At 43.1% G+C, this 14784-nt stretch overlaps 1 protein-coding gene across 2 annotated transcripts in view; it reads left to right on the forward strand.

The window, feature by feature from the left end:
- Positions 1 to 14784, forward strand: part of col9a2 (procollagen, type IX, alpha 2) — a 188009-nt gene that overhangs the window by 114598 nt on the left and 58627 nt on the right. For both annotated transcript variants that reach the window (XM_048558361.2, XM_048558363.2), the window contains exons 18-23: positions 975 to 1028; positions 2219 to 2272; positions 6381 to 6425; positions 7851 to 7904; positions 8019 to 8072; positions 12943 to 12996. In XM_048558361.2, coding sequence (XP_048414318.1) covers positions 975 to 1028; positions 2219 to 2272; positions 6381 to 6425; positions 7851 to 7904; positions 8019 to 8072; positions 12943 to 12996 — 315 coding nt within the window. The remainder of the gene's footprint in view (positions 1 to 974; positions 1029 to 2218; positions 2273 to 6380; positions 6426 to 7850; positions 7905 to 8018; positions 8073 to 12942; positions 12997 to 14784) is intronic.

Genomic DNA, 14784 nt, shown 5'->3' on the forward strand with positions numbered 1-14784 from the left:
TGGCCAACACATGACTCCAGACCCACAGCATTGGGGTTATGTTCTAGGCAATAAAGGATGGTCTGGCCAGGGGTGCCCATGTCTCGTGAATGAATTAAAACACGATAAGTTCACTCTTTATGTATACATAAAGGAATGCATTTTATGTTTTGAAAATAAAGAAGAGAATGGGGGTTGAGGATGAAAATCTACTTGACTTTCACTTCAGAGAAAGGAACAATTTCATCGCCATTGTGGAGGAACAGAACATTGTGTGTGATTAAGAGCAGGATCTTCAGTTATTTAATTGTTTCAACAAGACATTTTTTTGTAAACACTGTCATCTTTAAGCTACACAGTTAAAAAGTGTTACTTTTTTCAAAATTTTTTTTAAGCAAGTTAAAATGTCTATCATGTATTGAATGGGTATTTATTACTATTATTACTATTAACATTCTTGTGGCAAATGAAACCAGCTGTGCCAAGTATTTCACAGGCCAATAGCTATAATTGTCATTTACACGAGACTCAAAGTTTTAGATTGGAGGAGAGAGAAACAAAACTGTTTAACTTTTTTTCAACCTGTCCTCATGATTTAACCCTTTAGCCCTGGGATCATTTTGGTGACTTCATGCTCCATTCCCTCCTGGTCCAATAATCCCTCCCTAAGGATTGGTTCTTAGGCTGAACACAATATGTTAAAAGGGTGAGAGAATTCCCTCCCTGATCACAGCAGGTAGACTGCAGCCGTTCAAGAAGGACGCTCACCACCACCTTCTCAAGGTAACCAAGGTAAATGCTGGCTGGCCAGTGGCATCCACATCCCACAAATGAACAGTTTAAGAAAAGACCCTAGAAGACTGTAGCATCTGTTCCTCACTGGAAAATAAGAAGTGATGTGCTGAATGTTCCTGTTGTAAAAACTTGCACAAATGTATTAATTCTCCATGCACTTGATTCTCTCTGGTTACTCTGTCCTGTGTGGTTTATTACAGGGATTACCGGGCATCGATGGCAAGGACGGCACTCCTGGGGTTCCTGGTATGAAGGTATTTAATGGTGAAAAGATGTGTTTTTTTGGGGGGAGATGCCTAATGAGCAGCATTGTATTCCTCACTGAACTTTAAGTCCAGTTACAGCATCTCTCTGGATGCCTAGTTAAATTATCTGCAGATCACATATGCCAACTTTACTTCTCATTCAAAAAAAAACAACTCCAGGTGAAGCTTGCCCATGAATTTGAGACTTAATCCATAACCTCACTGCTGGTTCCTCCAACAAACAGTTTGGATCTCCCCAGAAGTTGAGGTGGGAGGTTTTATATGAGGGACGGTGTTAGCTTTAGTGACTGTCAAGTCCCTACTTCAGTTATCCGTCCAGGATAAATGATCAGATTTTGCCATTACCTCCAGTAAACTGGCACACATGGTAGGTAAAGAAAGAAAAAAAAACTTGTATTTCCAAAATACTTTTCACATCCTCAGGACATCCTAAAGTGCTTTACGGCCAATAAAATACTTCCAAAGTACAGTCACTGTTGCAATGAAGGCAGCCAATATGATAGTGGTTTGATGACACTCCATGCTGGTGTTAGTTGGGGATGAATTTTAGCCATCGCAGCAGGAACAAATCTTTGTTCCCAGCATGTTTTAGTATCTTCTGCTGGTCTGACTTCAATGCATTATCTGAAGAACAGCTCTTTAGTCAGGGCTGTACTTAAATCTGAGATGTTAGCCTAGATTATGTGCTTCGTCTTTGCAATTGCAGAGGTTGACTTCTGACTGATAGTGTGTGTTTAACTCTGTTAGTTGCTGCATGTACATGTGAAATGGAATGATTCACTCCCTTGATCAATATGAAATTGCAAGATGTCACACACTATCCTCAGAAAATAAACAATAGAAGCAGAAAGAGACCGCATGACCCCTTTAGCTCCACCATTTGAGAAGATCGCAGCTAATTTTAAGTCCACATTCCAGCCCAATCGTTGTGTTCGTGCTCCCAACAGAAAGTGACAATAACAGACACAAAGCTGCTTGAAGCCTATAACCCTCCAAACAGTAGCTGCAACTTTTATTATGAATGGGACAATGCAATAACAATACAGCATTCTTCTTCCCCTCATCTTCACATACCCCATGAATAGGTGTGCATTGGAGTGGCATGTTGTGATTTATAGTAGACAATGTGTGTTTATAAAATAATCAGGAAACTTTTCTCCCTGTCTGTTTCCCTGTAGGGAGGTGCAGGACAATCTGGAATTCCAGGACCCGCTGGTCCCCAGGGAGGAGCTGTAAGTATCATCAAATATTTATTAATCAGATGCAAATGTGCAGATTCCTCAGGAGGAGAAGGGTTCACCAGTTGTCAAAGGTGCAGCTTTTCATAAAGTGGATTTTGTGAATTTTGTGAGAACTGGAGATCAGGTATTTATAGAGTTGAGATGAGGAAAAGATAAAAATAAAGAGTATTAAGAAGGAAAGGGAAAATTTGTCGTAGGTCACAGATGTCCAGTACACTTACGATTGCTGTCAAGTGCCATCCTAAACAACTCACCTTCTTGGTTTGTGTAGATTAATGGGAATATGTGATGGAGTAGAGAGGGTTTTCGCCACACCCTAAAACAGGTTTCAATATTTCTCAGCTGGAGAATGGGGAAAACCACTGACAATGTCTATTGAGCTTGTCAGTGATAGTAACTGTGAAGTGTCTGAGTGTACGTTTGGTATGGCTCAGTCAGTTGAATGGCTGGTTCACAGTGGAGAGAAGTACCAATACAACAGGTTGAATGCCCAGACAGGCTTTGGCCTTTTCAGTCCTGTACCTCACCTGAGCCATGGTAACAGTCAGGATGAACTCACCACCAGCCATCTCTCTCTTGAGATAGAGCAAATGATCCTTTGACAATGCCAGTTTTCACAAGGAAATGTATAAAATGCATGTGAATACTAATATACAAGTATATATATATCTACTACATGTGTACAAAGATATATGCCATATGTGAGTTCAAATCAAACTGTGAGTACCTCAGAACTTGTATTCAATTTTAGAAGTCTGTCAGTAAAACAGTATAAGTAACAGTGAGAGTGAAGCTGTTGGAACATTATTAAAACTCAACAGGTTCGCAACTTAGTTTTAAGAAGGGAAATCAGTAAATAATAGTCAGCAACTTCAGGAAGTGTATCCAAGTCATAGCCAGCACCTTCAGGAAGTGAAAACCAAAATAACTTTGGATTCTGTAAATCAGGAACAAAGACAGAAGTTCTTGGAATAGCTCAGCAGCTCTGGCAGCATCTGTAATGAAAATTCAGAGAAATGTTAACTCTGATTTTTCTTCACAGATGCTGCCAGACCTTCAGGACCTGTCCCCAGTGAGAGCCATTCTCCTCAGGGACTGTATCCCAGTGAGAGTCAGCACCTGTATCGCAGTGAGAGCCAGCCCCCTTCAGAGACTGTCCCCCAGTGAGAGTCAGCCCCCTTCAGAAACTGCCCCCCAGTGAGAGTCAGCCCCCTTCAGAAACTGCCCCCCAGTGAGAGTCAGCCCCCTTCAGAGACTGTCCCCCAGTGAGAGCCAGCTCCCTTCAGAGATTGTCCCCCAGTGAAAGTCAGCCCCCGGAGGGACTGTCCCCCAGTTAGAGTCAGCCCCCTCAGGGACTGTCCCCCAGTGAGAATCAGCCCCCTCAGGAACTGTATCCCACTGAGAGCCAGCACCTTCAGGAACTGTATCCATGTGATAGCTCAAGTGATCAGGAACTGTCTCCCCATCAGAGTCAACACCATTAGTAACTATCTCTCCGTCAGAGTCAACACCATCAGGAACTGTACCTTAGAGAGTCAGCACATTCAGGAAGTGTATCCCTTCAAGAGTCAGAAGTATCAGGGCATGTTCAGGAATTGTATCCTTGTGAGAGTCAGCACATTCCAGAAATTTATTCCAGTAAGTGTCAGCGAATTGAGGAACTGTAGCACAGTGAGAGGCAGCACTTTCAGCATTTGTTTCACAGTGAGAATGAGCACTTCTCGAACTGCCCCTAACTGAGGACAGGAGGAAGGACAAGGTAAGGGATTCTTAGATAATGAGGGAGGTTGTGAATTTAGTCAAAATGGAGTAAGAAGAATATGTCAAAGATAGTAAGAACAGCTGATGCTAGAGTCAGAGGTAACACAGTGTGGAGCTGGAGGAACCCAGCAGGTCAGGAAGCATCAGAGGAGAAGGAACGTTGACGTTTCGGGTCGGGACTCTTCTGAAGAAGCTCCTCTGATGCTGCCTGGCCTGCTGAGTTCCTCTAGCTCCATACTGTATTAACTCTGAGGATGAATATGTAAACTTTAGGAAGCTAAAATCGGACAGGGCCTGTGAGCAATATAAGGAAAGCAGGAAAGTACTCATGCAGGGAATTAGGCGAGCAAGAGGGGTTATGAAACAAACTTGGCAAGTATGGTTAGAGAGAATCCGAGGGCATTCTATAGATACATTAAAAACAAGAGGTCAAGTAGGAAGAAGGTAGAACCACTCAAGGATAAAGGAAGGAGCCTGTGCTTGGAGGCAGAGAATGTGGGTGAGATCCTAAATGAGTACTTTGCATCAGTATTTACCCAGAAGAAGGATATAGAGGATAGTGAGATTTGTATGGAACATGCTGATATGCTCAGGCATTTTGAGATCAAGAAAGACATGGTGTTGGATCTCTTGAAGAGCATTAAGGTGGATAACTCCCCAGGGCCTGATCATATCCAGCCCAGGTTACGGAGAGAGGCAAGAGAGGCGATTGCTGCGGCCTTGACCAAGATCTTTGTATCCCTGTGCCACAGGAGAGGTCCCAAAGGACCAGTAAGTAGTTAATGTTGTTCTTCTATTCAGGAGGAGAAATAGGGATAATCCAGGAAACTATAAACCAGTGAGTCTAACATCGGTTGTTGGGAAGCCTATGGAGAGAATTCTTAGGGATAGTGTTTATGCATATTTGGAAAAATATGGCTTAATCAGGGGCTGTCAGCATGGATTTGTGCAGGACAGGTAATGTCTTACTAACCTGCAGCTCGGTTCGCAATAAACAACTGCACCTCCCAGTCGCGAATCATTTCAACTCCCCCTCCCATTCCTTAGATGACATGTCCATCCTGGGCCTCCTGCAGTGCCACAACGATGCCACCCAAAGGCTGCAGGAACAGCACGTCATATCCTTCTTGGGAGCCCTGCATCCCAATGATATCAATGTTGACTTCACAAGCTTCAAAATCTCCCCTCCCCCTACCACATTCCAAAACCAGCCCAGCTTGTCCCGGCCTCCCTGACCTGTCCTTCCACCCACCTAGCCCTCCTCCCACCTCAAGCTCCACCCCATCTCCTACCCACTGGCTTCATCCAGTCCCCTTGATCTGTCTGTCCACCCTGGACTGATCTATCTCCGCCCTATATTCCCACCTACTCACCTTTACTGGCATCACCCTCGTCTCTTTGATATGCCTGTCACTTCTCCACCTATCTTCTCCTCTATCCATCTTCTATTTGCCTCCCCCTCTCTCCTTATTTAATTCAGAACTCCCTTCCCCTCCCCCATTTCTGAAGAAAGGTCTAGGCCCAACCCTTCTCCTCTAAAGCTGCCTGGCCTGCTGTGTTCGTCCAGCGCTACACCTTGTTATCTCAGATTCTCCAGCATCTGCAGTTCTTACTATCTCAGATTGTTTTCTGTTGAGCGGTGCATGGTGAGAGGAGACTTGATAGAAGTCTGTAAAATAATGAGATGCATAGGTAGTGTTGACAGTCAGAATCTTTTCCTCAGAGTTGAAATGTCTAATACTAGGGGGCATGCATTTAAGGTGGGAGGGAGGAGAGTTAAAAGGAGACAAGAGGGTCAAGATCAGAGATAATGGGAACTGCAGATGCTGGAGAATCCAAGATAACAAAGTGTGGAGTTGGATGAACACAGCAGGCCAAGCAGCATCTTCAGAGCACAGACATTGCTTGGCCTGCTGTGTTCATCCGGCTCTACACTTTGTTAACATGAGTGTCAAGTTTTTTTACACAGAGTGGTAGGAGTCTGGAATGCACTGCCAGTAGTGGTAGTTGAGGTAGATACAATAATGGCACTTGAGGGACATTTAGATAATCACATAAACATGCAAGGAGCCAATATGGACTAAGGGCAGTCAAAAGGGACTAGTTTCATTAGGCGTCATGTTCAGCACAGCATGAGCCAAAGAGCACGTTCCTGTGCTCTACTGTTTTATGTTCTGTCAATTTCAGTACTTTCAGGAATTGTATCCCTTTGCTAATCAGCAACTTCAGGAAGTGTATGCCAGTGTGATTAAATGGTGTAATTTTTTATTGAATAACCCTCAGTTTATTTTGCTCTAAACTAATGCAGTAAACTAACAGATTACTTTCCCTTTGATAGGGTTTACCTGGACAACCTGGTCAGAAGGGAGCTGCTGGTTCTAAGGTAATAATTCCTCTAAACAGTGACTTCACCACACTTCAGAAAAATCTGGCTCTTAATTTTATCGCACGTCTTTTGTTATGTTTGTCTTTATTTTTCAGTTTTGTCGTTAGGTTCATTAGAACTTCTGGTTATTTCCAGACCTGCCTCAATTTTCTGCTTGAGCTTCTCAGGGGAATGTTTTGTGTCGAATTGGCTTCCACCATTGCTTTTTATTACTAGTTTCGAGTTAACTAATCAAGTTACTCCCTAAGATGAATTTCAGAATTGTTGTTTAACCTGGAAATGAGCAGACTGGGCCTTGCCTGCAGTTTACAGAGAACACCAACACATTATTTGCCCAGACCCTACAGTACTGAAAGTACTGTAACAAAAACAGACATAGAGTCCCCAAAGTGGAGACACAGACATTTCAATCCATGCAGTCTGCCACATACACAGTTCTGTGTTTTCTGCCAGTACCCAATCTTTCACATGCCAATGACCATCCCTGGCTAAGTCCTGCATGACACTCGACAGATAAGACCACACAGTGGTACACAGTCCACAAAACCATAGAAAGATTACAGCTCAGAAAGACTGTCATGCCTGTGCTGACCAAACAAAAAAAGAGCGGCCTATTCTAATAGTAGTTTACAGTAACTGGTGTGTAGTCTTGCAGTTTACAGCACTTCAGGTTCATTTTAAATAAGTTGAGTGCTTTCCCCTCAGCCACTAATGTGGATGGTGAATTCCAGGCTTTTTGGTGGTCTCTGTCCCAACCACTCCTCAGGCCTGTGATAAGCTGTATTTAAACCAATCCAAGATTTGTTGCTAGGCAGTACACTTCATTTTCAAAAACACTCGGTGCCAGTGCATGATCCAGCTTCCAGCCAAATGATGAAACTGACACAGAACAGACAGATCCCACCATCACTGGATCAGGTTGGAGCTTTGCTGTCCTGCAGTGTACAGTCATGAATGTTGATGGTAATTACTTCACCTAGACACTAGAGTACAAATCACATCAGTACAGAAGCCATTGTGACTTCCTCCTCCAGGCTGAATCTTTACCACTTGGACAAGTTGGTTGAGTGCTAACCAATCACAGATCAGGACATTTGTGAAGTAACCCCAAGGCAAGTTGTTGCTTACCCTGTTATATCAGCTTCAGCCCACCATTAGTGATCATATATTCAATTGAGCCCTGCAGCTCCTTTCCGATGAAAACTTCCCTAAAAACTTCCTCTTCAAGCAAATGTGTAGCACTTTGATCTAAAACACCCTTATGTGGCTAATCATTAAATTGGATTTAACAATGCTGTTGTAAGCTTCCTGGAGATATTCCCCTCTGGTAAATGTGCCTTATAACCATAGGTTATTGTTGTCTTCAAACCCCTGTTTAGGGCTGTTTGTCAGAGTTCACTAACTGGCGCTGTCTTTCCACAGGGTGAAAGAGGGCCTCAAGGAATGACTGGTCTTACTGGTCCTCCAGGTCAAATGGTAAGGAAAAAATATCAATTTACTTGATCTTATTATTGTTTTCCTCCCAACATCAAAATCCTGTAAAACGCCAAAATAGATACATGCATTAACCATATGTTTTGGTGTTGACAGGGTGAGCCAGGACCCGAAGGTGAGATTGGCCCACCAGGACCCATGGGTCTAAAGGTGAGTCATGTGCAAATTCACAAAGAACACACATTAGCTGGCGCTGAGTCATTAGCTGGCGCTGAGTCACTGGCTGGTGCTGTGTCATTAGTCAGCATTAACTCATTAGTTGGTGCTGAGTCATTAGCTGCCACTGAATCATTAGTTAGCATTAAGTCATTAGCTAACACTGAGTCATAGAGTAATATAGAATGGAAACAGGCTGTTCGGCCCAAACTGGTCCATGTTGACCATGGTGCCTTCTCAGCTAGTCCCGATTGCTTACATTTGGTCCATATGCCTCTAAACCCTACCCATCCATGTACCAATTTAAATATATTTTTTAAATGTTTTATTATACCTGCCTCAACCGCTTTTTCTGACAGCTCATTCCATATGTGCACCACTCTCTGTGTGAAGAAGTTGCCTCTCAGGTCCTTCTTAAATCTATCCCCTCTTACCTTAAACCCAGGCCCTCTAGTTTTCAATTCCCCAACCCTGGGGAAAAGTCTATAGACATTCATCTTATCTGTGGCCCTCACGATTTTATACCGTTAATAAAGTCACCCCTCATTCTCCCACGTTCCAAGAAATAAAATCCAATCCTGTCCAACCTCTCCCCGTAACTCAGGCCTACTAGTCCTGGTAACATCCTCTTCTTTGTACACTTTAACTATGTTTTTCCTATAACAGGGTGAGCAAAACTGTACACAATACTCCAAGTCCAACCACACCAATGACTTATACAACTGTAACGTCACGTCCCAACTTCTGTACTCAGTGCCTCAACTGATGCAGGCCAACATGATAAGTGACTTCTTCACCACCCTGTCTATCCACGACGTCAATTTTAATGAATTACATACTTGAACTCCTAGGTCCCTCTGCTCCTCAACACTCCTCAGGACCTTACCATTTACTATGTAAGTCCTACCTTGGTTTGACTTTCCAAAGTGCAACACCTCACACTTATCTTAAATTGCATTTGCTAATCCTCAGCCCATTTCCCCATTTGATCAAGATCCTTTTGTAATTTTGATAACCTTCTTCACTATCAACGATACCGCCTAATTTTATATCATCCACAGTCTTACTAATCAAGCCTTGTACACTCACATCCAGTTCATTTATGTAAATAACAAAGGTCTCAGCACCGACCGTTGTGGCACACCAATAGTCACAGGCCTCCAGTCCGAGAAACAACCTTCAACCATCACCCTCTGTTTCCTACCATCAAGCCAATTTTGAATCCAATTAGCTAGATCTCCCTGGATCCCATTTGATCTAACCTTCATGACTAGTCTGCCATATGGGATCTTGTTAAAGGCCTTACAAAAATCCATATAGACAACACCCTCTGCCCTACCCTCATCCATCCTCTTGGTTACCTGTTTGAAAACCTCTAAAAGATTTGTCAGACATGATTTTACCAGGATGCTGCCTGGACTGGAGGGCAGGTCTTATGAGGAAAGGTTGAGGGAGCTAGGGCTTTTGTCATTGGACCGAAGAAGCATGAGGGGTGACTTGATAGAGCTGTACAAGATAATGAGAGGCATAGATAGAGTGGACAGTTAGAGACTTTTTCCCAGGGTGGAAATGACTATTACAAGGGGCATAATTTTCAGGCGATTGGAGGAAGGTATAGGGGAGATGTCAGAGGTAGGCTCTTTACACAGAGTGTTGGGCGTGTGGAATGCACTGCTGGCAGAGGTAGTGGAGTCAGATACTTCAGAGACTTTTAAGCGACTCTTGGATAGGAACATGGAGGATAGTAAAATGTAGGGTATTCTGGATAAATTGATCTTGGTAGGATAATAGGTTGTAGGCATCATAGGCTTAGGGTCCTGTACTGTGCTGTACTGTTCTATGTTCTGTGTTATACTTTCTGTGCACAAATCCAGGCTGACTAGCCCTAATCAGACCTTGACTATCCAAAAGTTGGTTGCTCCTGTCCCTCAGTATCCTCTCTACCACTAATGTCTGTCAGGCTCACTGGCCTGTAGTTCCCTGGCTTGTCTTTGCTATCTTTCTTAAACAATGGAACAACAGTAGCTACCCTCCAGTCTTCTGGAACTTCACGAGCAGCTAAAGATGGATTAAGCTGAGTCATTAGTCAGCCTTAAGTCATTTGCTGATGCAGCTTCATTAACTGGTCCTGGCAGCTACTGGGCAATTTTTAAACTCCTGCGATCCAAGTATGTGACAAAGGAAGTTTTCACATGACCTCCTTCCCCGTTTGGATCCCAACATCAAATCTGGTAAAGATGTTGTGGCCCTAACTGCACATACACATCTCCCGAGAATTAGCTGAGTGGGTGAGGTTGAGAGACCAGATGGGAAATCAGGCCATACCATGTACCATAGGGATGTGGGGTTGAGAGATATTGTGGATTGTTGGTGTTGAAGGATGGGTGGATAGTGGATGGGTGAATGCATGGTGTGGGGTTTGGTGGGTGAGTGGGGCTGAGGGCAGTGGAGAGATGGATGAGTCTGAGGGGTATGGAGAGAGGGTGGGTCTGAGGAGTATGGAGAGTGGGTAGGTCTGATGGGTATGGAGAGTGAGTGGGTGGGTTTGGGGGTATGGCGGGTGGGTGTGTGGGGTTGAGAGTCTCATGAGTGGGTTGGGTTGGTGGGTGTAATGGGTGAGTGATGAGGGCTCGTGGACATAGTGGGTGGGTGGTGCTCTGTCATGCTCTGCCTTCTCAGACAAACTGAAAAAAATACTCAATTGACTGGATGATTTCTGACTGTCAACCAAGGAACATTTTCATACCCAATCCCAGATGTTTTTAAAATTCCCCAAAAGCAACACAATTTGCAATAGAGTCTTTAGAGATTTGATTTTATTTTCTAGAGACTCCAGAATAATGTGAAAGAGTTAGTGATTCTCTGCTAGAGTAACCATTAGCTGTCCTACTGATTGTATGAAGGACCTGTTGCTTGTGACTTATTTACAGCTTGTCACTGCACTGTGGAATGATATGGGCTAGACTGCCCAGTGCATCAATGAGATGTGCTGTAACTCCAAATAGGTGCTAACATGAGATTGCAGTGATAGATCAAAGGAGCAAGGTAAGGCCATTCAGCCCTTTGACTGTGCTCCAGCATTCACTGAGGTCATGGCTGATCTGATTGTGACCTCAGCTCCACTTTTAAATCCGCCCTCACACCCCACACCCAATAACCCTCAACTCCTCTGTCCATCAAAACCCTTCTAACTCAGCCTCGAATCTATTCTATAACCCAATTCTCCTATGATGTCTAGAGAAGAGAATTCCACAGACTAACAGCCGTCCTAGAGAATAAAACTCTACACATGATAGTCTTCAAATAGAGACCCCTTACCCTTAAATGATATTCCCTAGTTCTTGTCTCTGACAATTGGAAACAACATCCTGCTATCCACCCTGTCAAAGCCTTGCAGAATATTGCTTATTTCAATAAGATAGGCCCATTTTCTTTCTCCAATGCACATAAGCCCAATCAGTTCACTCTGTCATCGCGGTGTATGGATAGATTCTGAAAGGATATTTCACTTTGTAGGAGAGACTAGAACTAGGGGACGCAATCTAAGAATGAGGGGGTCTCCCATTTGAGACTGAGATGAGGAATCTTTTTCTCTCAGTTATGAGTGTTTAGAACTTTTCCCAAGAAAGGGAGGGACGCAAGATCATTGAACATTTTTAACGCTGAAGAAAATAATTTCTTGATGATAAAAAAGTCAAACATGTTGGAAGTTCAGCGGGAATTAAGGAGTTGACACGACATTCAAATCGGCCAAAATACTATTGAATGATAGAGCATGCTGAATGGACCAAATGGCCTATTCCTGCTCTTCATAAAATAAACTGTTCATTCCAGTCTTGAACTGTCACTGAATTTTTTATAACAGCCTTGATGTTGGCTTTGATCCGACAAAATTACTTCTTTACTTCCTTCCCTAATTTATGACTCAGTAATCAAGGGTCAAATTCTTTATCTCTTTCTTGATAAAAATCCTGTAAAAAGACCTCAATTCAGTCAACAGAATGTTAGCATTATACAGATTCAAATGCAATTAATATCTCGTCATCAGCACTCAACAAGGCAACCACTGTTCCTTTGTGCATTTCCCTGCCATGCTGAAGGCTCTGATTAATTATTCTGAATTGACAATGAACTCTCCTTGGCCATATGACCTGTTTACTTGAAGATTGTTCTTCCCCATTTTGTTACTCCTGCAAATGCTGCAGCAGGTAACTCATCTCCCTAATCCCCAAAGTATGTCCAACATCTGCAAGGTATTGATGAAGGATCACCGGACCCGAAACATTAACTCTTGTTTATTTCTTCATTGATACTGCCAGACCTGCTGAGCTTTTCCAGCAACTTTGTTTTTGACCTGCAAGGTACAAGCCAGGAGTGTGATGGAAAACTCCCCTGGATCCGTGCAGCTCCAACAACATTTAAGAAGCTTGTCACTATTCAGGACAAAGCAGCCTGCCTGATTGGCATCACATCCACAAACATCTACTCTCTCCACCACCGATGTTCATTAGCAGCAGTATGAACCATTTACAAGATGCACGGCAGAAATTAGCCAAAAGCCTTTAGATAGCACTTCCATACTCACAATGACTAATATCTAGAAGGACATGGGCAACAGATATGTGTGAATAGCCACCATATTGACTTGACATTGCCATTCCTTCACTGTCGCTGGGTCAAAATCCTGGAATTCCCTTCGTAATTGCAATGTCTCACATGTGCCTACAGCAGTGGCTAAAAAGGCATCACCTTTGTAAGGGCAGCTAGGGATGTACAATAAATATTGGCCTAGACAGTGATGCTCATGCCCCTCAAGCAATTTTTCTGTTTAAAAATCACATGAAAATTGTTTTTCTTTTTCCAGGGTGACAGAGGAATGCCTGGTGAAACAGGTCCTCCAGGACCCAGAGGCAAGAGTGTAAGTATTTAGAGTCAATTTGTACTTGTGTAATCTGCAGCATTCCTGGTCACAATAACACATTATTAACTGGTTTTGAGATTTAGTCTTGTTTTAAAAAAGAAGTTGTTTTATTGTGTCAACCAAATTTTAGTTGTATTTTCATTTTACTCAACAGGGGCTTTGGAGAACTGGGGTTGGACTTGCAAATGAAAAGGAAATAGTTATTTTTGTTCTTAGTTTCCAGAATTTATTTCAGTAATCTCTGGGTAAATGTGCTGGCTTGTCCAACTGAGGAGCTTCAGACAAAAGAATCAGAGCTCAAAAAATGCTCAATCCTCCCTCTGTTATCTCAAAGCTTAATTTAAGTTATTCAATTATTTCATTGCTTGAGCACGTGTTGTAGCCAATGCCCTGTTGCGTCATGCATGCTCTGGCTGGATGCCAGTTCTTCAGTGATGTAGAATCAATGGCTCTCTGTCTTTCTGGTAGTGAGGAATAACTTGAGAACATTGAGCGAGCAGCTAACCTGAAAGAAGTGTTTGTCGAATGGAATCTGAAGGCAGGGATGTATAATTTCTCCCTGGAAATTATTCAGTCTGGTTCATCCAGTTGGAAATGGTTAGGAAAAATATTATTTCTTGAATCCAGGAAGTTCAGTTTCCTTGCTGTTTTTTTGAAGTAGGAGCCTCCAGAGTCAACGATAGATACCCATTTATACATGGTCTCTCCAAATTACGCTCTCACATGCAGCTTCAGTGTGACTGCTGCTGCTGGCAATGAGGCAACAACATTCGATCCTGATTGTCCAGTTGGCAGCAAGCACTAGCTGACGATGGGTCAGTTGTCCTCTTTGAGGAAGGGATCCGGAGGAGGGAAATTTCCTGAAACCACAATCCAGTCTCCTGACCTGCATTGACTACCCAGTGGTAGGGCTGATATGCCACCTCCTGAAGCAGGGCTGAGATGCTAATGGAGGGGATAGATGCCAAGGCAGACGGGTTTCACATTAATGATGGTAATCTAATAACCTGTTGCTTGCCATGGGCTAATTGACTCCATGAGTTAGTTTATGACTTAAAACTGTAAAACGCATTATAAGTTATAATAAAGCAACTGATTTCCTATGGAAAGGGTCATCGACAGTGCTTACTTAATAATAACCAGCTGTTAAGCCCGCTGAGTCCCTGATTTATACAGCTTTATCTAAACATGGAGTAACATCTAAATTCGAAGGGTACAGAACATCCAGACATTATTTAGCCAAATAAAGAAGCCCTAGCAAAACTGGAGTCGATAGGAATCAGGGGAAAATTCTCTGCTAGTTGCTGGAAAACAGGAAGATGGTTGAGTTTGTTAATTGTCAATCATTTCAGCTCTGGCACATCCCTGCAGAAGTTCCTCTGTGTGGATCTTCTAATCATCTCGTCTAGATACGTTATGACACATCTTTGGAGTAGGTGGGACTTGAACCCAGGCCTCTGGCCTGAGTTATGGGCACTACCATTGTACCATAAGAGCCCAGATCCTCAGGGCGGTGTCCTATGCCCAATAACCTTCAGCTGCTCCATCAATGACCTTCCCTCTGTGATTAGGTCAGAAATGAGGATGTTCACCGATGATTGCCAATGTTCAGCACCACTCGCAACTCCCACAACACTGAAGTAGTCCATGTTCAAATGCAATAAGATCTGACAACATTCAGGTTTGGGCTGATGAGTGGCAAGTAACTTTTGTGCCGCATAGCTGCCAGCCAATGACCGTCTCTCACAAAAGAAAATCTAATCTAATGATATTCAATAGTGTTAA

This window comes from Stegostoma tigrinum, chromosome 24 (assembly GCF_030684315.1).
Source record: "Stegostoma tigrinum isolate sSteTig4 chromosome 24, sSteTig4.hap1, whole genome shotgun sequence".
In the NCBI taxonomy this organism is placed as follows: domain Eukaryota; kingdom Metazoa; phylum Chordata; class Chondrichthyes; order Orectolobiformes; family Stegostomatidae; genus Stegostoma; species Stegostoma tigrinum.